Source organism: Cebus imitator, unplaced genomic scaffold (genome assembly GCF_001604975.1).
Source record: "Cebus imitator isolate Cc_AM_T3 unplaced genomic scaffold, Cebus_imitator-1.0 Scaffold266, whole genome shotgun sequence".
Taxonomy (NCBI): domain Eukaryota; kingdom Metazoa; phylum Chordata; class Mammalia; order Primates; family Cebidae; genus Cebus; species Cebus imitator.
In genome coordinates this window covers 2,840,238-2,862,753 of record NW_016107581.1, presented here as the reverse complement: position 1 = coordinate 2,862,753, position 22,516 = coordinate 2,840,238, and the positions used below count along the sequence as shown (strand labels likewise).

At 53.6% G+C, this 22,516-nt stretch overlaps 3 protein-coding genes and 5 non-coding genes across 21 annotated transcripts in view; all 8 read right to left on the bottom strand.

Moving 5' to 3' along the window:
• Positions 1 to 2,579: 2,579 nt before the first annotated feature.
• RPS11 (ribosomal protein S11) lies at positions 2,580 to 6,172 on the bottom strand. The gene is made up of 5 exons (XM_017500578.2): positions 6,017 to 6,172; positions 5,174 to 5,305; positions 4,898 to 4,973; positions 4,445 to 4,574; positions 2,580 to 2,763 (listed from the first exon to the last, which is right to left on the bottom strand). Exons 1-5 carry the CDS (start codon positions 6,029 to 6,031, stop codon positions 2,640 to 2,642), a joined length of 477 nt encoding a protein of 158 aa, XP_017356067.1. The 5' UTR covers positions 6,032 to 6,172; the 3' UTR covers positions 2,580 to 2,639.
• Positions 4,686 to 4,772, bottom strand: LOC119467211. The gene has a single exon (XR_005195748.1). It is a non-coding gene; the product is annotated as a small nucleolar RNA SNORD35 (small nucleolar RNA).
• Positions 6,173 to 8,930: 2,758 nt separating the features above from the next.
• On the bottom strand, positions 8,931 to 13,677 carry RPL13A (ribosomal protein L13a). 3 transcript variants are annotated; one of them, XM_017500574.2, is made up of 8 exons: positions 13,631 to 13,677; positions 10,849 to 10,921; positions 10,487 to 10,552; positions 10,208 to 10,309; positions 9,923 to 10,008; positions 9,689 to 9,748; positions 9,222 to 9,344; positions 8,931 to 9,043 (listed from the first exon to the last, which is right to left on the bottom strand). In XM_017500574.2, the coding sequence occupies exons 1-8, from the start codon at positions 13,643 to 13,645 to the stop codon at positions 8,957 to 8,959; spliced, it is 612 nt and encodes a 203-aa protein (XP_017356063.1). In that variant the 5' UTR covers positions 13,646 to 13,677; the 3' UTR covers positions 8,931 to 8,956. The 3 variants fall into 3 exon arrangements, with proteins under 3 accessions (XP_017356063.1, XP_017356065.1, XP_017356064.1); XM_017500576.2 differs by having other exon boundaries at positions 10,859 to 10,921; positions 13,631 to 13,666; XM_017500575.1 differs by having other exon boundaries at positions 13,637 to 13,660.
• On the bottom strand, positions 9,526 to 9,611 carry LOC119467210. Its single transcript, XR_005195747.1, has one exon. It is a non-coding gene; the product is annotated as a small nucleolar RNA SNORD35 (small nucleolar RNA).
• On the bottom strand, positions 9,814 to 9,882 carry LOC119467209. Its single transcript, XR_005195746.1, has one exon. It is a non-coding gene; the product is annotated as a small nucleolar RNA SNORD34 (small nucleolar RNA).
• Positions 10,086 to 10,169, bottom strand: LOC119467207. The gene has a single exon (XR_005195744.1). It is a non-coding gene; the product is annotated as a small nucleolar RNA Z195/SNORD33/SNORD32 family (small nucleolar RNA).
• On the bottom strand, positions 10,725 to 10,808 carry LOC119467208. The gene has a single exon (XR_005195745.1). It is a non-coding gene; the product is annotated as a small nucleolar RNA Z195/SNORD33/SNORD32 family (small nucleolar RNA).
• Positions 13,678 to 15,076: 1,399 nt separating the features above from the next.
• Positions 15,077 to 22,516, bottom strand: part of FLT3LG (fms related receptor tyrosine kinase 3 ligand) — a 9,107-nt gene continuing 1,667 nt past the window's right edge. For 3 of the 12 annotated variants that reach the window (XM_037728506.1, XM_037728505.1, XM_037728503.1), the window contains 6 exons: positions 21,871 to 21,981; positions 21,481 to 21,534; positions 21,182 to 21,325; positions 20,049 to 20,187; positions 19,123 to 19,191; positions 15,077 to 15,299 (listed from right to left, as the gene is read on the bottom strand). In XM_037728506.1, coding sequence (XP_037584434.1) covers positions 15,094 to 15,299; positions 19,123 to 19,191; positions 20,049 to 20,187; positions 21,182 to 21,325; positions 21,481 to 21,534; positions 21,871 to 21,981 — 723 coding nt within the window. In that variant the 3' untranslated portion in view covers positions 15,077 to 15,093. Of the gene's footprint in view, positions 15,300 to 19,122; positions 19,192 to 19,267; positions 19,447 to 20,048; positions 20,188 to 21,181; positions 21,326 to 21,480; positions 21,535 to 21,870; positions 22,464 to 22,516 lie in introns of those variants that run through there. The other 9 variants (XM_017500573.2, XM_017500570.2, XM_017500571.2 and 6 more) reach the window with 9 other exon arrangements.

Genomic DNA, 22,516 nt, shown 5'->3' with positions numbered 1-22,516 from the left:
TTGACCAGGATGGTCTCGATCTCTTGACCTCGTGATCCACCCGCCTCGGCCTCCCAAAGTGCTGGGATTACAGGCTTGAGCCACCGCGCCCGGCCATTTTTGTATTTTTAGTAGAGACAGGGTTTCACCATCTTGGCCAGGCTGGTCTTAAACTCCTGACCTTGTGATCCACCTGCCTTGGCCTCCCAAAGTGCTGGGATCACAGGTGTGAGCCACCACACCAGCTGGAAGGCTGGTTATCTTTCAGACTGCAAAGTGATCTTGGAATTTAAAGAATTTCTTCAGGTCAAACTACCTAGAAGGCTGTCGTTGACTTATGTTCCTGAATACATGAATATGTATGTAAGCTAAGAAATAGTTTCTCTTGATAAATAAACAATTAACAAATTTTAAAAAATTAATTCATTAACTTAATTAAAGACAAAGGCAGTGAGGGAGGGAGCCAGGTGGAAACTCGGGGTCAGAGTATTCCACAGGGAACAGATGGTGAAGAGGCTCAGCAGGAGGTGGGCACTGGGGGTGTGGGGCTGAGCAAGAGGGAGAGCAGGTGGGAGGGGACACCAGGGGACCTGCTGACCCAGGAACTGTATCTCCTTTGGTTATCAAAGAACCTATGAGCCAGGCTCGGTGGCTCTCACCTGTAATCCCAGCACTTTGAGAGGCCAAGATGGGTGGATCATGAAGTCAGGAGTTTGAGACCAGCCTGGCCAACATGGTGAAACTCCATCTCTACTAAAAACACCAAAATCAGCCAGGTGTGGTAGCATGCACCTATAATCCCAGCTACTCAGGAGACTGAGGCAGAGAATTGCTTTAACCTAGGAGGTGGAGGTTGCAGTGAGCCAAGATCAGGCCATGGCACTCCAGCCTGGGTGAAAGCGAGACTCTGTCTCAAAGAAAAAACAACCAAAAAAAAAAAGAACCTATGGTCCTTATCCCCACTCTTCAGGTGCAAGGCCTGTTGAGGGGTCCCAGGGGGTCTTTCTCCTTGGTCTTTGCGAGCCACCAGGTCCAGCAGAGTTCCTTCCCCAGCACACACCCTGATTGGATGGGGTACCAAGGAGACGCCCCAATAATCTGGAGGAAGCCAGGGAGCCAGGCTGTTGTTGTAAACACAGCAGCCCCACCCCGAACGGAAACACCTGCGGCCAAGGGGAGGGGCCGCCATCTCCCACCCCACTCTGGGTCTCCGTCCCCTCCCTCTGGGGTCCATGCTCCGTCTTTGCCCCTCGCTGGATCTCTACTGCCCCAGCATAGGGTGGGGTGGGTGTGCAGTTTCTGTGAATCAGGGCGGTACCCCCCCCAACCCGCCCCTGCCCCTTCCTGCCCACTTCCTCTGGCAGGAACCCTCACCCTCCTCCCCCCTCCACCGACCTGGGTAAAAGGCAGGGACTGGGCCCACAGGGAGGCAGCATCCCAGAGGTGGTGGTGGCGGCGGTGGCGGCAGCAGCGGCTCCTTTCCCCATAGCCCTGTCTCCCAACCCTTGTACCAGTGCTGGGCTCAGACCCTGGTACAGGCCTGGGGGGCAGGGACCTGGGGACCCTGGCACCGGCAGACCCCGACAGGTGAGGTCAGCGGCCGTTCAGCCCTCCCTTCCCTGTGCCCCCATCTCTGCTGTGGCTTGGATGCAGGTCTTTCCCCTTCGGGTCCCACAAATCCTCTGGTGCTCCCCTGCCTCGCTGCCCCCCACCCCATGCCTGTCTCCCCACCTGTGTGTGATGCTCGGTGCACCTGTCTGTTGTGCCTGCCTCTCACGGTGGTCTCTGTGCTCTCCCCAGCTTTGCAGGTGACATTCCAGAACCCCTGCTCCCCATGCCACGACCCTGGGCCTGGCCTGTGCTTCTCAAGGCCCCCATCTCGGCAGCCTCGGTGTGTTGGGCCACCTCCGGGAGCTTCCTGCCCACTTCCTTCCCAGCAGCCTGGCCCCAGTCCCGCTGAGCTGGGCTCCACGGCAGCCTCACCAGGCCACTTCCAACACTACCAATTTCCTTACTTCGATTTTGAGGCAGCTGACGCAAAGGAAGTTTCTAGAGCCTGAGAGCTGGAACTCAGCTATTCACTGGGACTCCAGGAGGAGGGCTTGGCCTTTCCTAGGTGAATTTCCTCATCTGCAGATGGGAATGGTGCCCACCTAGGAATGGGTGGTAGGTGCACGGTGTCTCCCTCCTTGGCTGGAAACAGGGATTGGAGGCCCAGGCTAAAGTCAAGACCTTTACAGTTCACAGCCAGACAGCAAGGCATCCAGCACACCCCACCCTACCTGGGTGAGCGCACACCCATGGCAGGGGGGCTGCAGCTTCCTCTCTTCCCCACCTGACATGGTCAGAAGAGCAAAGGAGGGCCTGGAGGCCCCAGGGGCCTCCGCCTTCCCTCACTTCCTCCCCAGAGGACAGAGGTGAGGAACAGCACACCACCAGGGTATTCAGACACCGAAAAGGTGACAAGGACCAAAAAAGGAGACCCAGAGGAAGGCAGGCATCTCAGCTCACACTCCGCTGTCCTCACCCACAGCAGCCTTGCCCAATTCCCACAGGGACACCCCCTCCCCATGCTTTGATAAAGGCGCAGAGATCCCAAGTCTGGCTGGGAATGAGAAAATAACTTTATTTGATTGTGGGGAGTGGGCCGACATCCAGCCTCAGAACTTCTGGAACTGCTTCTTGGTGCCGGCGGCCTTGGTAACCTTGAGCACGTTGAAGCGCACAGTCTTGCTCAGGGGCCGGCACTCGCCCACTGTCACGATGTCACCGATCTGGACGTCCCTATGGAGGCAGGTGGGGCCCTGTCCTCAGAAGGGGCCACCCCTTAAGTCCCAGGAGGCTTTCCCTTCGCCTTGCCAGGCTGAAGGCCCTGCTTTGGCTCCACCAAGCCCCAACCGAGCTCCACTCAGCAATTCAACCTGCTCCCGTTATTTGTTTGGTACAAACTTTGTGCCAAGCACCAAGCTCAACGCTGTAGACAGAGCAGGACCACTGTGGTGGACGAGCTCCCTTTCACAGCCACTAGAGGCCCCCAGGTTGTCAGCGGCCTCCTCACCACCCCAGCCCAGCAAGCAGAGCAGCAGGAGAATCCGGTAGCAACAGTGGTAAGGGACAACCTCAGGTCCCTTATCGCTCAGAATCAGTAGAGGCCACTTTCCTCCCCGCCCAAAGGCCACCATTATCAGCTGCGCCATGTCCCCATCCTTTGTACTTGGCTGACACCTGCCACCCACCCTGCTGGAAGGTGCCCTCTGAGGGAACAGGACTGTGCCTTGGCTCGCCACTGAGCCGCGTCTAACACCAAACCTGGCACATTGAAAAGCTCTAAATAAAACATGCTGAAGAGATGAACAAACGTGTAATTCCTACATTTCTGAGGTTCCCATCTGGTATAACACCCTAACCTTTTGGTTCCAAGACACCTACCTATTACAGGTTCAACACCCCTAATCCAAAAATTCTGAAACACTGTAAAATCTGAAATTTTTGTGTGTGTGTGGGAGAGACAAGATCTTACTCTGTCACATGGGCTGGAGAGCAGTGGGGCCATCTCAGCTCACTGCAGCCTCCACCTTGTGGACTTAAGCAATCCTCCCACCCCAGCCTCCCAAGGACCTGACACTACAGGCCCATGCCACAACACCTGGTTACTTCTGTATTTTTTGTAGAGGGAGGGTTTTGCCATGTTGCCCAGGCTGGTCTCAAACTCCTGGGCTCAAGGGATCCTCCTGCCTCACGCTCCTACAGTGCTGGGATTACTGGCTTGAGCCACGGTGCCTGGCTAAAATCAGAAAGTTTGAGTACCAGCATGAACCCTTTGCTTTCTGATGGTTCAATGTATGCTAAGTTTGTTTCACACAGAGAATTATAAAACGTACTACATAAGATTACTTTCAGGCTATGTAAATAAGGTGCACATGAAACAAATGAGCTTCGTGTTTAAACCTATGTCCCGTCCCCAAAACATCTTATTATGTATATGGGAACATTCCAAAATCTAGCCCCAAACATTTTTTTTTTTGAGATGGAGACTTGCTCTGTCGCCCAGGCTGGAGTGCAATGGCCTGATGGCAGCTCACTGCAACCTCCGCCTCCTGGGTTCCAGCAATTCTCCTGCCTCAGCCTCCTGAGTAGCTGGTATTACAGGCGCCCACCACCAGGCCCGGCTAATTTTTTGTATTTTTTAGTAGAGACGGGTTTTACTATGTTGGGCAAGCTAGTGTTGAACTCCTGACCTCGTGATTCGCCCGCCTCAGCCTCCCAAGCATTTCAGGTAGAGATATTCAACCCGTGGAACACTTAAATTCTGAAGAACAAATGATATACAAATCCTGAGATTCTGGGCTTCCCAGAGATGCCCCTTCAGTCACTGCCTCCCCCTCAGTTGGCCTTAAATTGGACCGGTCTGTAATCTGAAGGCCGGGAGAGTGGCCTGAGCAAGCTGATGGGCCCCTGTGCTCACCTGAAGCAGGGGGACAGGTGTACGGACATGTTCTTGTGGCGCTTCTCGAAGCGGTTGTACTTGCGGATGTAGTGCAGGTAGTCTCGGCGGATGACAATGGTCCTCTGCATCTTCATCTTTGTCACTACACCTAGGAGCAGGGGCAGATCATAGCTCAGGTCCCATGTGAAAAGCGGGCCATGGGTAACCTGAGGCATACTGGGAACCAGAGCAGCTGAGCAGGGATTCTAAGAAGCCCCCGTTTCTAGCATCAGTTTTACCGCATGGCTTTCTCAGCAGTGCCCGTGTGGGTATCTGAAGACCATCGTGAAAACAGACATCATCTGCCAGTGACCCTGGACCCACAGGCTTGCATTCCCAATCACCTCCCTCACCCAGGACCCAGGAGTCTGGCCCCAAGCCCCTTCTTCCAGTATTTCAGGCCCTAGACACCAAAAAAAATCACGCACTTACCAGAGAGGATCCGCCCTCGAATGGAGACGTTACCAGTAAAGGGGCATTTCTTATCAATGTAGGTGCCCTCAATAGCCTGAAAGGATAGGGAAAAGAAAATAGTAAGCCTTGGGCGGGTGGTTCCTGAAAAGAACCGGGGGCGTGGCCTCAGGGACGTGAACTACAATTCCCATCAGCCCTGGGAGAAACCACTCAGACGTGGGCAGGGCAACTCGACTTGGGCGCACATGTGCAGGAACGCCAGGGTCCCCTTCTTTCTTCTGAGGTTCCCCGCACCTCTTTGGGTGTCTTGAAGCCCAGACCGATGTTCTTGTAGTATCGCGGGAGCTTCTCCTTGCCAGTTTCTCCCAGCAGGACCCTCTTCTTGTTTTGAAAGATGGTCGGCTGCTTTTGGTAGGCACGCTCGGTCTACAGGTATGAGGAGGAAGCTGATGAGCTGGTAAGTTTGGAGCAGGCAGCAACATGGCCTAGAGACCTTCCCAGAACCTCCCAGACCTCACGCTCTACAGTACAGCGCCGGCCTCCAAGGCCCGGTGCCCCAGAATCACCCTCTAAGACGTGACCACCCCTACCTCACCTGTAATTCATATTCGGATCTAAGCCCGGAGTTATTTCAATTTATTTGCTCCAGAAGGCCTCCCAGGGCCTGCAGAATTCATCCTCTAAACCAGGATCATCCCCTCACCCCCTGGACACCTTTCAGCGAGGATCATTCTCCAAGACCCAAGGTGGCCCACCCAGGATTCACTCCTTATGTAGTACATAAGGAAATATCGAAACGGCAGGCTCCCTGGATTCGCCCTTAGCAGTCCGTTCCCACAGAATTAACTCTGAAAACCAGAGAACTAAAGAAAAAACCTTCTTAAACTTGGATTTTAAGAAGGTAACTAGAAAACGCTTGAGCCTCCATCAAGGCGCGGAGCCCCCAGAATTCAGGAGGGAAGCATTCTTGTAAATACACGCAAAAGCACGCGCCCTCCGCCCCAGTTAATCTCTAGGAAACAATCACGGAAGCCCGGAATTAACTCCTGAACTTGGATGCCGGGACCTGCCCTCCCGGACGCGCCCCTAAAGGCCGGGGCAGACCCCGCAGCCTGGGATTCAGCCCCGAGCCCGCACCTGAATGTCCGCCATCTTCCCGACAGCCTGCAAAAAAGAAAGCAGCGGTGTCGTCCGGGTTTCCTTATCGACTACGCAAGGGCTGGAGAGGAAGTGACGTAAGGAGTGACGTGCACGGCCTTGGGCGGGACCTCGAGCACGACTCTGATTGACAGGCTGCACTTAAACCAGCCCGCGATTCCGGGATTGAGAAGGACTGACGGGCGGGAAGTGCTGGACACTGTCTCGCGAAGTCTTAGGCCATCACGGCGCCGGGCGCGATTATTCAGGCAGGGATGGCGTGACCAGCCTTCCGTCCTCCCGTGTTATCGCGAGAGTCGTACGGAATCCGTCATGTTTCTGCGCGGCGTAGGCTCCCGTAGGAGTTGGATACCGCGTGGCTGTGTTCGTTAGGCCTTCAAATCGGATGAGGCAGCGGCCATCTTTCTGAAGGGCGGACGGCCGAAGGGTGCTAGGAGCACGTGTGGCGATGTCGCCATCTTTGTCACGGGCAGGAGCTGCCCGCGAGCTTTCCGAAGTGTGATGAAAGTTACTCGCCGGGTGCGGTGGCTGCGCCTGTAATCCCAACACTTTGGGAGCTCGAGGCGGGGAGGATAACTTGAGCCAGGGAGGTTGAGGCTGTAGTGAGATGTGATCACACCACTGCACTAGAGTTTAGGCAAGAGTCTCTAAAATAAAAGAAATAAAAATAAAACACCACCAAGACTTTTGAGGTAACACAAAGAAAACCTCTGTCTATAACAGCGCTATCCAACAGAATTTTTTTTTTTTTTTGAGACGGAATCTCGTTCTGTCGCCCGGTCTGGAGTGCAGTGGCACTGATTTTCTTGCCTCAGCCTCCCGAGTAGCTGGGATTACAGGCGCACACCACCACGCCCGGCTAATTTTGTATTTTTAGTAGAGACGGGATCTGTGTTGCCCAGATTGGTATTGAATTGGGCTCAAAGGATTTTCCCGCCTCAGCCTCCTCATAGCTGGGACTACAGGCATATGCCACTATGTCTGGCAAAAAAAAAAAAAAAAAAAAAAAAAATGTTAACTTGGAGTCTCCCTGTGTTGCCCCATCTGGACTCGAATGATTGGGGTTACAGGCGTGAGAGTTTTTTATTGTTTGAGATGGAGTTTCACTTACTGCCCAGGCTGGAATGCAAGATCTCAGCTCAGTGCAACCTCCGCCTCCTGCATTCAAGCAATTCTGCCTCAGCCTCCTGAGTAGCTGTGATTACAGGTGCCCACCACCACACCCAGCTAATTTTTGCATTTTTAGTAGAGACAGGGTTTCACTATGTTGGATAGGGTGGTCTTGAACTCCTGACCTCAGGTGATCCACTGCCTTCCAAAGTGCTGGAATTGCAGGCGCAAGCCACGGCACCCAGCATAGAGTTCTTTATAGCAGGATACGAGGCCTCGTTAAGAGATGACTTGTAAATATTTTGTCGAAGTGTGTGGCTTGTCATTCCTAAGTGTCTTCTGAAAGTCTTAAAAATTTTTATCAAGCCCATGTTCCCATTTGGTAATGGACTATGCTTTTGGAGGGTAATTGTAGTTTCACATGGAGATTGTGAAATTTAAGATTATGCTTTAAAATGGGCTATTTCTGGAGTAGGCTTCTCTGTGGAACGGGAACCTATGTGAGGACGCTGGCAGGGGTAGGCAACATCTATGCTCACTGATTTTCAGGGAAAACACAAGCCACTGTGGCGTCTCGACTTTCCTGTAAAGGTTAAGCCCATAACAGATGTTATCTGCTGTGTCAACCCAACACATACTGTCCACTTGTCTTTCTCTGGGGTAAGGTTGGGCATGTAAGTATACGACTACCAAATGATTACTCCTGAATCTTGGCATCCAATCCCGAGGACGGTATCAATCTAGCTTCCGTTACTTACCCGCATGTTTACCTTGTCTAGTGTTTAGGCCATGTTTACTAGGGAACCCTGGACATGACATGTATGACTCCCAGACCTCATCAGCAAATTCTAACAGGGCCCTTCCCACCCAAGCAAACTTTGACCTGGAACATTTTATGCAATTGTTACCTAGTAAATGCTCCACAATCAATGCCCTTTCAGGGATTCAGACTAACAGACCTAAATGTACAGGTAAGGCCTAGCATTATGTACGTTAACCCAGCTCTTATCATTTGCAAAATGCCTGTCTCTAGAGACAGCCTGGACTACATAGCAGCCTGGCAGTGGGGACATGGGCCCATACTTTGCAGCTGAATTAGAATGAGGCAGCCTTCCATTAACGGAAGCACCAGGCACTGCTGGCCACCATTGTTTTAAAATGTTTTTGGTTTGTAAATGCTGCCTCTAAAGGATAATTAAATTTAGAGCAAGTTACAAATAATTTTGTGTATTAGCACAGCCAATTTTAGTTTTCTAAGCTCCTCATCCCCTCTTTTTGCCACCTGCCTCCACAGCAGACACAGTGCAAAGACGCAGGATTTCTTTAAAAGTCGTTTATTTGACTCTGATCACAAAACACAGGTGAGGAGCATGGGCATTGCCTATAACCCGCTGCCCATCTTCCCAGTAGTCTATGCTTCTATAAATACCCTCCGTACAACAAGAAGCTCATGCTGTTCCCAAGTACGTGCACATTCTAACAGCTGCAGAGTATAGTGCATGACCAGGTGAAAGTTAGATGTCCCAGTCACAACTAAAGCCCCTCCAATTAGTCTTCCAGATCCTTTTGCTAATAGTAACTGGTTGCTGTTCCTATTGGTCACAGATGAATCACACCTGCACAATTCTGAGTGCTTTCAAGTAACCTCGGCAAGCAGTGACTAGACCCTTTCCTTGCTCCGAGCTTCCTATGTCCCAGGTTGCCTGTGGCACCCGGACTGCTGCTGCCCCTGGGTCCCGCACATTCCATGGCGACGATGGAGGAAGGCAGGTCAGGACAAGCATGAGGAATTAACAGTCTTTATTGGGCTCAGACCAGGAGTCCATGCGTCTTGAGGACCTCTGTGTATTTGTCAATTTTCTTCTCCACGTTCTTCTCGGCTTGTTTCCGTAGCCTCTGCCAAGAATATGCACAGGTGGTGGTGGTCAGGAGGGCTTGGATCGCCCTCATTACATGGACTCCATCCCACCCCAACTCTGCCCCTTTGCCAGTTAGAGTCCTCTTTGGGCAAGACGGCATCTGCCAGACCCACACGGGAGTGAGATACCCTCTCAGTGCCAACCCCTGCCCTCACCATGAGCTGTTTCTTCTTCCGGTAGTGGATCTTGGCTTTCTCCTTCCTCTTCTCCTCCAGGGTGGCTGTCACTGCCTGGTACTTCCAGCCAACCTCGTGAGCCAGGCGCCCCAGATAGGCAAACTAGGGGGGTAAAGAAATAGTTGTAAGAGCATCTAAGCCCCCACCCCCAGGAGCCTGAGCTGGGAGGTGACTGACAGTTGGGAATATTGTCATGCAACTGTTCTCAGCAGGCCCCAGTTAAAAAAGCACCACTCCGGGTCGGGAGGGAGGGAGCAAAAGAAAAAAATAGCACGACCCACCCCTCCTGGCATCAGCTAAGCCATTGGCATTGTCGGCACTCCCACAGGGACATCCGCAGACCATCGTGAGATAAGGACATCATCTGCCAGGCTCAGGGGGGCCTCAGGCCCCTCCGCAGGCCCAAAATCCCCACAGAAGGCAGCACAGTGGAAGCTGGGACTCACCTTCCTTGTAGGCTTCAGACGCACGACCTTGAGGGCCGCAGGAACCACCATCCGCTTTTTCTGTTAGAGAAAGAAAGGGGCTTAAGAGCCCTGGAGGGACCGACGGGGAAGGAGCCCAGCTGGGCGGGCATCTCAGCCAGTGTTGCTTTCATGAGGATCAAACAATGTAGGTAGTTGTGAACATCACAGACACCACGGGCAAGGCTGCTGTCTGGCGGGCTTGGCACAGCTCACCTTGTCGTAGGGCGGTGGGATGCCGTCAAACACCTTGAGGCGGTCCAAGGCGGCCTGGCCTCGCTTGGTCTTGTGGGGCAGCATGCCTGTGGGGTGACGGAGAGCAGGCCTGCTCAGAGGGGCTCCTAGGACGCCCACCCTCCTCACTGAGGCGGGTCCATGGGTGGCCTCAGATGGTAGTGCATGTGGAGTTATCTCATGGTCGGGAAACTCGAACGTAGTGGGAGAAGTCCTCATCACCGGCCGCCTGCCTGTCCCCACCTGCAGTCCCCAAACCCCACTCACCTCGCACGGTCCTCCAGAAGATGCGGCTGGGGGCCCGGAAGTGGTAGGGGCCTCGGGAAGGGTTGGTGTTCATCCGCTTGCGGAGGAAAGCCAGGTACTTCACTAGTGAGACAGCAGAGTGTGAGGCGTGCCCGGTCTGCCAGCACCCCCAAACTCCCACTTCCAAGGACCTCGTCAGGAACCCCAAATAGCTTCTCCTACCACTGCTGGAATTGCCTTCAGAGCCTCAGCAGCCCACAGGGAGACCCCCTCCAATGCTCCTCCCAGGCTGTCACTTACACTTGTTTCTGTAGAAATTGCCAGAAATGTTGATGCCCTCGCAGCGAACGACCACCACCTTCCGGCCTAGAAGGAGGGAGAGGGTCACAAAGAGCTGAGGGCTCTACCACAGCCTGCGCAGGCACCCCCAGACAGTGCAGTGCTCGCCAGAGCCAAGTTCATGTTTAAGGAAAAGCTAGCCTAATGCAAAAATCACTTCTGAGCTTCGAGTCCCTTGGCCCTGGGGAAGAGTTGCTGGCAGGTCTCAGAGCGGTGCATGGGGTTGATCTCATGGCCGTGAGACTCAAACGAAAGATGGTGAATGTTGCTCATCACCGACCACCAGCGGGGTCTCCACAGGGGGACCCTGGGGGGCAACTTACCCAGCAGTACCTGCTTAGCCACGATGGCCGCCAGGCGGCCCAGGAGATGGCCTCGGCCATCAAGCACCAGGACCTGTGGGAGACAAGGACAGTCTTTTTTTGTCCTCAAGCAAGCATTCCCTTCTTTTGTCCTACCTTGAACCCAGCCATCACAGCTGGGAACTGCACAGAGGCCCACTCTACAGATGAGGAAAAGCGCTGAGAAAACAAGGCTGCTTCACGATCAGTGCGTGAGCAGTGTAAATGCCCAAACTCCTCTCATATCTCAGGTCTTCTATGATTTTTTTTTTATGCTCAGACTGTATTTTGCAAAGCAAGAGGATAAACAAGGACTTCAATGAAGACCAGCAAGGCTCTGCCCACTGATTATCCACTTATAAGACCTTATAACGAACTGCAGGATTTTGGTTTTGAGACAGCATCTTGCTGTTGCACAGGCGGTCAACCCCCCAGATCCAGCTATCCCCCCACCTCGGCCTCTTGAGTAGCTGGGGCCACAGGCACACTGCCACCACACGCAGCTTTTTTTTTTTTTTGAGATGGAATTTCTCAGACTTGAAATGGGTGAGAATGAAATAAAATTTTAAAAAGGAAGAAAAAAAAGAGATGGAGTTTCATGCTTGTTGCCCAGGCTGGAGTGCAATGGTATGATCTCAGCTCACTGCAACCTCCGCCTCCCCTGAAGCTTGGCTTACAGGCTCCCACCACCATGCCTGGCTAATTTTTGTGTTTTCAGTAGAGGCGGGATTTCATCATGTTGGCCAGGCTGGTCTCGAACTCCTGACCTCAGGTGATCCACCAGCATCAGCCTCCCATGTAATTTTTGTACTTTTTTTTCTTCAGTCAAGGTTTTGCCATGCTGCCTAGGCTAGTCTTGTACTTGTGGCCTCAAGCGATCCGCCTGCCTCAGCCTTCCAAGATGCTGGGATTACAGGCTTGAGCCACCATGCCCAATCAATTGTAGAATATTAACAGAATCTATTCTCTGATGTATAGGGTGTTTCTACCAAATTTCATTTGGAAGAAAACCGAACTTCAGGTGGGATGAGGTTAGGCAGAGCAGGCAAAAACCCATGCTAGCTCTACTACTGCATCACTCTCCTTGCCCAGGTAAACTGCTCAGGCACCGCGGCTCACACCTGTAATCCCAGCACTTTGGGAGGCCTAGGCAGGCGGATCACTTGAGGCCAATATGGTGAAATCTCATCTGCTAAAAACACAAAAATCAGCCGAGCATCACGGTGGCCAGCTGTAGTCCCAGCTACTCGGGAGAGTCACTTGAACCTGAGCAGAGGTTGCAATGAGCCAAGATCCTGCCATTGCACTCCAGCCTGGGAGCCAAGGCAACTCCGTCTCGGAAAAACAAAAAAAGAAAATTCCAGAGTAGGCCGGGCGCGGTGGCTCACGCCTGTAATCCCAGCACTTTGGGAGGCCGAGGCGGGTGGATCACGAGGTCAAGAGATCGAGACCATCCTGGTCAACATAGTGAAACCCCGTCTCTACTAAAAATACAAAAAATCAGCTGGGCATGGTGGCGCGTGCCTGTAATCCCAGCTACTCAGGAGGCTGAGGCAGGAGAATTGCCTGAACCCAGGACGCGGAGGTTGCGGTGAGCCGAGATCGCGCCATTGCACTCCAGCCTGGGCAACAAGAGCGAAACTCCGTCTCAAAAAAAAAAAAAAAAAAAAAAAAAGAAAAAAAAAATCCCAGAGTAGAGATCTTTATTGTTATAATGCAAAATCACTAAGCATATATTTGTTGTTGCACGTCCTTTGTAAGTGTTGAAACCCAATACAGATATACACGAATAATCTGAATCCAGACTTCCCGAAGTCCTGACCTTGGCCCAAACTCACCAGTTCCCAAGTTTTGAATCCCTCACCTGTCAAATAAGGTTAACAGTATCTGCCTCAGGAATATCATTAACTAGACGAAACAATGCAAACTGTGCTAGACACACATTCGGTGAACACCACCATTTGGTTAGATCAGCCTGGCTCAGAAATTCCGCCCCCAACACCCAGACTATTCACAAGGAAAGCTTTCCAGGGCCAACCTCCTCTTTATACTTAACTACACAAGGAGTAGGAAAAGGGCCCCCGGGTGGTCTGCAGGCAAAGATGTCCCATCCTCCTGGAACCATTTATCACAGCTCTCGACTTCCAGAAGCCAACAAGCCCCAGGACAATCGCCAATTCCCCAAACGAAAGAAAACGAGTTCATTCTCGAGTGCCCGGCAGGCAACAGCTCTCTCTCGACCCCCCGCAGAAAAGTATTGAGCATTAAAACAACCAGAGCTGCAGGGGACCCCGATTAACACCTCCACGTGAGATCAAAGCAGCCCGCGCACTGGGAACGATGGAAATACCTTCCATTTTGGGCAATCCTCAGTTTCTCACGGCCCCGAAACCGCCCGGCCAGACTTTCGCGTGTTCCCCATCGCCGAGGACACACAAGGGTCCAATTCGGCCAAGACTTGACCCCGGGGCCCCCACCCACTACCCAAGTTCAAGATAAGCGAGGTCTAGTTGTAAAGTAATCTGTCCTGTACTGGGAGCTCCACCCTCGCCTCGAGAAAGAAATGCCGCATTGTAGCCAACTCTAGACCTAAAGAGAGCCTCGTCCTTTTCTACATTTTCCCCTTGCCCCAAAAGATTTCCATTTTGCTTAACTGTGGATGTTAAACTCCGCAACATAGGTAGCAGAACCGAGAGGGTGCGACCCCGTTCCAGTCTGAATCCCACCCGGTCCCATGCCGCCCCGGCCCGCGCGGAGCGCCCACCTGCACCTCTGCCATCTTCGGGAGCCGCCCGGAAAAGGAGGAGAGCTTGTCGCAGGGTTTCTTATCCCTTAAAACAGGGGCGGCAGAAGTGACGCAACGTGGGCCGCGCAAACAGCTTTCTGTGTTGTGATTGGTCAAAGCGTTGTGCGCGCGCGCAGAGATGGCCCACGGAAGGCGGGTTATCTTTCAATTGTCCAATCCAGATATACTTCCGGTCGGACCTCCGCGACCAGAGCTGGGCCCTGCAATAGATCACGTGGGTTGTGGAGGCGGTGCTGCTGGGGCGTGGCCCTCCAGCTTCGGCGGTCGTGTGTTTGAGGAGCTGTAAATCTCGTTCACACGCTCTGTCTGCCATGTTTGTAAGGGGAAGCGCCACTACCCCTTCAATCGACTGAAGGCTGCAGGGCCTCTGGTGGCCCGCAGGGGGAGACCAGACCCCCCCAGGCCCGCCCTTCCACGCTTAGTCCAAACTTACTTTATTTTCTAAGACAGGGTCTCGCTCTGTCATCCAGGTCAGAGTGCAGTGGGGCGATCATGGCCCACCGCAGCCTCGACTTCCCAGTCTCAAGGGATCCTTCTGCCTCAGCCTCTCGAGTAACTGGGACTACAGGGGCGCGCCACCACGCCTGGCTAATATATATATATATTTTTTTGTTTGTTTGTTTGTTTGTTTGGTCAAGGCTGGGACGGGGGCGGTGGGGAGTCTTGCCATGTTGGCCAGGCTGGTCTCGAACTCCTGGGCTCAAGCGATCTTCCCATCTGGGCCTCTCAAAGTGCTGGCATTACCGGCATGAGCCCCGGTGCCCTGCCCATTCTAGGCTTAGAGATTTGGATTCCGGTGTCTGGTCAACTTCACTCTGACCTGGACAAATCCCTGGCCTTATCTGGGCCTCAGTTTCTCCATCTGTAAAACAGGTGGAAGTGGTCTTCTCCAGGGGATCTAGGAGTGGGTGAAGGAATGGCTTCTAGATGCCTGGCTGCACCAATCCACTGAGCATTCCTCAGAGAAACTTCTCACTTTCTGGACTGTTGGCCTTTGCTGGGTCCCTTGCCCAGGATGCCCTCCCCAACCCCTCCAAATCTGGCTTTTCACCATTGCAGTGCCCTTTGGCTCTGGAAAGCCTCTCTGATCTCCCAGCCTGGGTTAGTTGCCCCTTACACCCCTGGGCTCCCACACTGCCTCTATGCTATCTCCACAGGAGCCTGTGGCATCCTGCACCCAGGCACACTGAGTCCCTTGTCTTCTCCTCCATAGCCTAAGAGACCTGGGGCGACTGGGCTGGTTGTGACTCAAATCCGGGCTCTAGCATTAACCAGTCCTGACCTGGGGCTCCAGGAGACCTCAGAAAACACCTATTGAATGAAACGTTGCATTGCAACTGAAAAACCAAGACCGAAATCAAAACTACCCCATCCACACCCATCCACAACAGACCTGGCCAGAGCTGGTAGAAAAAGATGATTTATATACATTTCATGGGGACAACGGCTTTGTACAGAGTTGGGTAAATGGGGCCGGTGCTGGGTTCTGGTGTTGCCTCCATCCTGGGGAGGAAGCGAGGGGGGCATCGGGCCCAAGGAAGGGACCATCCTCTAGCCAACTTCCTCTGTGTCCGAGCTGTGCATTCTCTGGCTGGTGACTCCCCTCTGTGTACCTCAGTGTCCTCCCCTGTAAAATGGGATGATAGATGCATCTGTCTCACCGGGTTCTTTAAGGATCCACAGGCCAGGCACAGAGGCTCATGCCTGTAATCCCAGCACTTTGGGAGGCTTAGGTGGGCAGATCACGATGTCAGGAGTTCAAGACCAGCCTGGCCAGCATGGTGAAACCCCATCTTTACTAAAAATACAAAATATTAGCCAGGCTTAGTGGCGCACCTGTAGTCCCAGCTACTTGAGAGGCCGAGGCAGAAGAATTGCTTGAACCCAGCAGGTGAAAGTTCCAGTGAGCAGAAATCACACCATTGCACTCCAGCCTTGGGTGACAGAGCAAGACTCAGTCTTTTTTTTTTTGAGACGGAGTTTCGCTCTTGTTACCCAGGCTGGAGTGCAATGGCGCGATCTCAGCTCACCGCAACCTCTGTCTCCTGGGTTCAGGCAATTCTCCTGCCTCAGCCTCCTGAGTAGCTGGGATTACAGGCACGCGCCACCATGCCCAGCTGATTTTTTGTATTTTTAGTAAAGACGGGGTTTCACCATGTTGACCAGGATGGTCTCGATCTCTTGACCTCGTGATCCACCCGCCTCGGCCTCCCAAAGTGCTGGGATTACAGGCTTGAGCCACCGCGCCCGGCCCAAGACTCAGTCTTAAAAAACAAAAAAGGATCCCTGGGCAAAGGAGAGGGAAAGTACTTAGCTCAGGGCGGGGCACAGACTCATGCCCAAAACAACTCCAGTCACAGCAAGCGCTGACTGTGTGCCAGGGCATGGCTGTTCAAGAGAACCTGGCCATGATAGAAATGTTATCTATTTTTGCTCTTTAATATGGGAGTAACCAGCCGCATGTGAACAGTGAACACTTGAGATGGGGCCGGTTCACTACTCGGGAGGCTGAGGCAGGAGGATCACTTGAGTCCAGCAGTTCGAGGCTGGACTCGAACTTCTTTTGAGACAGCCTTGCTCCGTCGCCCAGGCTGGAGTGCAGTGGCATGATCGTGGTTCACTGCCTCAACTGCCTCCTGGGTTCAAGTGATTCTTCCTGCCTCAGCCTCCTGAGTAGCTGGGATTACAGGTATTACCAAGCCCGGCTAATTTTTATATTTTTAGTGGAGGCAGGGTTTCACCACATTACCCAAGCTGGTCTTGAAGTCCTAGGCTCAAGAGATCTGCCTAGGAGTTATAGGTGTGAGCCACCGTGCTGGGTGAAATACAATAACATTAGTATCAATTACTGGCCGGGTGTGGTGGCTTATGCCTGTAATCCCAGCACTTTGGGAGGTCGCAGTGGGTAGATAATGAGGTGTGGAGTTTGAGACCAGCCTGGCCAACATGGTCAAACCCTGTTTCTACTAAAAATGCAAAAATTAGCCAGGAGTGGTGGTGCCTGCCTGTAGTCCCAGCTACTCAGGAGGCTGAAGCAGAAGAATTGCTTGAACCTGGGAGGTGGAGGTTGCGGTAAGCAGAGATCATGCCATTGCACTCCAGCCTGAGCAATAGTGTGAGACTCTGTCTTAAAAAAAAAAAAGAAAAAAAAACCAGTCTCTACTAAAAATATAAAAAATTAGCTGGGTGTGGTGGCGGGTGCCTGTAATTCCAGCTACTCCAGAGGCTCAGGCAGGAGAATCGCTTGAATCCGGGAGGTGGAGGTTGCAGTGAGCAGAGACTGCGTCACCGCACGCCAGCCTGGGTGACAGAGAGAGAGACTGTCTCAAAATAAAGAAAGACAACCTTGAGTCAAATCTTGGTCGTCACCCTTGAGCTGTGTGACTTTTGGCAAATTATTTACCTCTCTGTGCCTTGGTTTCAGTGAAATGGGATCACAATGGTAACAACTTCTCAAGGAAGTGAGTTCATTTGTAGAAAGCCCAGTATGGCGCCTGCATTACCAGGGCACTCTATGTGTGACCTATTGCTACAAAATGTTAGATTTGAAATGTTCCCAGCTTCTCTTCTCCCTCTCACACCTCCCATGGCTCCTTGCTGCCCCATGCTGGCCCAAGTTACGGGAACACCCTGAGCTTTCTCATACCAAAGGGCTTCGCAAAGGCAGTTCCCTCTTTCTGGAATGCCATTCCCTTCCTGCCCCAGGAGGCTGCTCTGTCCTGGCTTGCAAACTCCTTCAGGTCCCCAGTGAGCTCAATGTCTTTCCCTAATCTCACTCCTCCCCCAGGTCCCCACCACCGTCCACCCATCACTGGGCCAGACCCAGGCTGTCTGCGCCAATTCAAGCCTGTCAGGCCCCAGCCCTGTCCCTCCTGATCTCTGACCCCTGACTCTTTGCCCCACGCACTCCACTCCATCCCCTGGTCCCAGTCTGGCTCAGGCATGGTCCTCCCCCGGGCCCTCCCACAGCCTCCAGCTTGGTCTCCAGTCCCTCTCCATGATGGCCCCAGAGGGGTCTTTTTTTTTTTTTTTTTTTTTGAGATGGAGTCTCGTGCTGTCTCCCAGGCTGGAGTGCAGTGGCTCAATCTTGGCTCACTGCAATCTCCGCCTCCTGGGTTCAAGCAATTCTCCTGCCTCAGCCTCCCGAGTAGCTGGGACTACAGATGTGCACCACCACACCGGGCTAATTTTTGTATTTTTTGCAGAAACAGTGTTTTGCCAAGTTGGCCAGGATGGTCTCAATCTCTTGACCTCGTGATCTGCCCACCTCGGCCTCCCAAAGTGCTGGGACTACAGGTATGAGCCACCATGCCTGACTGGGTCTTTCTTTCTTTCTTTCTTTCTTTCTCTTTCCTTTCTTTCCTTTCTTTCTTTCCTTTCTTTCTTTCTTTCTTTCTTTTCTTTCTTTCTTCTTTTTCTTTCTTTCTTTCTTTCTTTCATTTTTGAGATGGAGTTTCACTCCTGTTACCCAGGCTGGAGTGCAATGGCGCGATCTTGGCTCACCACAACCTCTGTCTCCTAAGTTCAAGCAATTCTCCTGCCTCAGCCTCCTGAGTAGCTGGGACTACAGGCACGCGCCACCATGACCAGCTAATTTTTTGTATTTTTAGTAGAGATGGGGTTTCACCATGTTGACCAGGATGGTCTCGATCTCTTGACCTCGTGATCCACCTGTCTCGGCCTCCCAAAGTGCTGGGATTACAGGCTTGAGCCACCGCGCCCGGCCTCTTTTTTTTTTTTTGAGACGGAGTCTTGCCCTGTCACCCAGGCTGAGGTGCAAGGGTGTGATCTCGGCTCACTGCAACCTCTGCCTCCCGGGTTCAAGCAGTTCTCCTGCCTCAGCCTCCCAAGTAGCTGGGATCACAGGCATCCACCACCACACCCAGCCAATTTTTTGTTTCTTCAGTAGCAACGGGGTTTCATCTTGTTGGCCAGGCTGGTCTCGAGCTCCTGACATGATCTGCTCACTCTGGCCTCCCAAAGTTCTGGGATTACAGGTGTGAGCCACCATGCCTGGCCCTCTTTTTTGTTTTTTTTTTTTTGAGACGGAGTCTCCTTCTGTCGCCCAGGCTAGGGTGCAATGGTGGGATCTCAGCTCACTGCAACGTCTGCCTCCTGGGTTCAAGAGATTCTCCTGCCTCTGCCTCCCAACTAGCTAGGATTACAGGCATGTGTCATCACACCCGGCTAATTTTTATATTTTTAGTAGAGACTGGGTTTTGCCACGTTGGTCAGGCTGGTCTTGAACTCCTGACCTCAAGTGATCTGCCCACCTCAGCCTCCCAAAGTGCTGAGATTAGAGGCAGGAGCCACCATGCCCAGCTCCAGGGGGATCTTTCTGCACCCAGGGCTGCCCCTGCCCTTCCACTGCTCACCACCCTCCATGCCTCCAGTGCCCCTCCCCACCTGCAGACACAAAGTCCTGGCTCCACAGCCTGTGAAGGACTCACCAGGATGAAGCCCCGGCTGGGTCAGTGCTCCATAAGCAGCAGGTCCTGGGGACTGGGGACGGGGGGCACCTGTGGCCCCCAAAGTGTCAGCCACAGGTAGGCCACCCTCTCAGCCCCCCCTGCCCCCTCTGCCCACCCTGCTCACCTGCTCCCCAGCACGGGGCATCCTCTGCCGTGTCCTCTGCCAGTGTAGGCACCAGGCAGCGGCCAGCAGCAGGAGGCCTGTGGGTAGCAGCAGCAGGAAGAGCAGAGGGGACGGCGGGGCTGTTGGCGCTGTGGCCTCCAGGGCCCCAGGACTCTGTGGGGGTGGCAGGGTCGAGGAGTCTGGGGAGAAAGAGGAGGCTAGGTGACCAAGGAGAAGGGCTGGGGTAAGAAGGGAAAGAGAGGCCTGGCTGGTGCTGGCTGTGTGACCTCAGATGGGCTGCTTGGCCTCTCTGTGCCTCAGTTTGCTTATCTGTAAAAGTAGGATAATCATTGTACCTACTTTGTCAGGCTGTCACAAATTAAATGAGTGAACAGGTGGGGTACGGTGGCTCATGCCTATAATCCCAGCACTTTGGGACGCCAAGGCGGGTGGATCACTTGAGGTCAGGAATTCGAGACCAGCCTGGCCAACATGGCGAAACCCCGTCTCTGCTAAAAGTATAAAATTAGCTGGGCATGGTGGTGCAGGCCTGTAATCCCAGCTACTTGGGAGGCTGAGACAGGAGAATCGCTTGAACCCAGGAGGCGGAGGTTGCAGTGAGCCGAGATTGTGCCACTGCACTCCAGCCTGGGTGACAGAGCAAGACTCCGTCTCAGAAAAAAGAAAAAGGTAAACTGAGGTCCAGAAAGAGGAATAAGCTTGCCCTTGTCACCACCAATGTGAACAGGGTGGGGTTTGGGACACACTGCAGTGAAGGAGTGGGGGTGGCTGGGAGCCTTACCGGGCTGACACTGCAGCTCCAGGCACCGGGAGAAATTCCGGCGAGTGATCCAGGGCTTCAGAGCGACCAGCTGCTCGGAGGTCTCCTGCAGGAAGCGGGAGATGTTGGTCTGGACGAATCGAAGACAGCTGCGGGGGGGCTGGGGGCAGGGGAGGGAGACATCATCACCACATCATCCCCCCACCCCCCCTCCAAAGGCCAAAGGCTCTTCCCTGCTGGTGATGCCCAGCAGCAGAGCCCAGCGAGCTCTGGCTCTCACAGAGAGTTTATGATTATTATTATTATTTGAGACAGAGTCTCACTCTGTTGCCCAGGCTGGAGTGCAGTGGCACGATCTCGGCTCACTGCAACCTCTGCCTCCTGAGTTCAAGCAATTCTCCTGCCTCAGCCTCCTAAGTGGCTGGGACTACAGGTGCCTGCCACCATGCCTGGCTAACTTTTTCTTTTCTTCATATTTTTAGTAGAGACGGGGTTTCACCATATTGGCCAGACTGGTCTCAAACTCCTGACCTTGTGATCCACCCACCTCAGCCTCCCAAAGTGCTGGGATTACCATTATTATTATTATTTTTGAGATGGAGTTTCGCTCTTGTTGTCCAGACTGTAGTGTAATGTTGCGGATCTCGGCTCACCACAACCTCCGCCTCCCGGCTTCAAATGATTCTCCTACCTCAGTTTCCTGAGTAGCTGAGGATTACAGGCATGCGCCACCACGCCTGGCTAAGTTTTTATATTTTTAGTAGATACTAAAATATGGGGTTTCCCCATGTTGGTTAGGCTGGTCTCGAACTCCCGACCTCAGGTGATCCACCCACCCCTGACTCCCAAAGTGCTGGGATTACAGGTGTGAGCCATAGAGCCCAGCCTCCTCTGAGTTTAGAGACCCCTTCTCCCCTGTTTTCTTTTGGGGGAAAGAACCCCTCAGTGGCACACTTCATTATGGCCTAGGAAACCTGGCCCCCAAAATGGGAGCAGAGCCCTCCGATGGCCGGTTTCTAGGGACATGTTTTTCTGCAGGAACCGGGCTCTGCAGGGGATTGGGTTCTGGCTCCACATTCCTTGGGTGGCTTTACTTCCAATGCCTAGGAAGGCATCTCCCTCCCCCTCACTTGTCCTCTAAGTTCAGGGCCGACCTGAAAGGCACATTTGGTGACAAAGTGTATCTCTGTGTTCACGCGCTCCAGCAAGCCTCGCATCTTGGACCCAGCCACAGTCTTGAGCCGCTCCATCCAGCGCTGTGCCAGGACCAGCCGCCAGAGGGCGCCGCAGAGCTCCTCCTAGGGGGAAAACCCACGGGTCTGAAGGAGGAGGGGCAGGGGACTCTGATTCCTGGCTTTGCGGAGGGGAGTGCCAGGTTATGCACTCGCCTGAGTGGGGCATCTTGAATCTGTGGTCCCCACCTCCACCCTAGGTCCCTCCCAACGTGACTCACGTCCTGAAGATTGGAGGCCACGGTGACCGGATAATCCTGAAGCAAGTAGTCAGACTATGGGAGAAAACAGGGTCAGGCCTGGCTGAAGACAGCGGGAAACAGAACTGCGGGGACCCAGAGGTGGCAGCAGAGATCCAGAGGGGGGATGGACAAGACTCAGAGAGGGGGAACCCAGAAGAAGCCACAGAACCTTGACCTCAAGAAAGGGCGACACCTCCCAGCACAGTGGCTCACGCCCGTAATTCCAGCACTTTGGGAGGCCGAGGTGGGAGGATCGCTTGAGCCCAGGAGATCGAGACCACCCTGGGCAACACAGGGAGAGAGACCCCATCTCTACTTTAAAAAAAATGGAGAGAGATCCCATGAGGGGGTCGGGGCAGCGCCGCTCACCAGCTCACGGATTTTGACAGCGAAGTCGGAGGAGATGGGGCTGAGCTGGAAGGAGCAGTCCTGGGTCTCACTGAGTTCTGAGCTCAGCAGCAGCAGCAGCAGGAGACGAGTCTGCAGGGGAGGGGGCGCTGGGGTAGCCCTCCGCTGTTCCACACACAGCCTCCTCCTCCGGGCTTCCCACCTGGGCTGTTCTGTCTTCCGTGCTCCTCCTTCCCCCCCCACTCCCCACCATGTCCTTAAACCGTTTCCATACTTTCTAGAGACCTGGCCCCATCTCTGTCCCTCCGTCCCCCGTTTCTCTCTGTCTCTGGTCCAGCGCAGTCCAGTTTGATCCTCCTCTGCCGCACCCCTCTCTCTCCCCATGTCCCCAACGATGGCCATCCTTCTCCCACCGCTTCATTCTCACGACTGCTCTCCTCGCCCGGGTTCCTCCAGCGCTGTCCCTCCCTCCTCCTTCTACACCCCTGTCGCGTGCCTCTCTTTATCTTGATTCACATCCTATTCATTCGTTCCCGGCTCTGTCCACCATCATGCTCCTCTGTCCATCCCCCACTCCCGTCCATCTTCCACTTCACTGTCCATCTCCCCCTCCTCTGTCCATCTCCCCTCCTCTCCATCTCCCCCTCCTCTCCATCTCCCCTCCTCT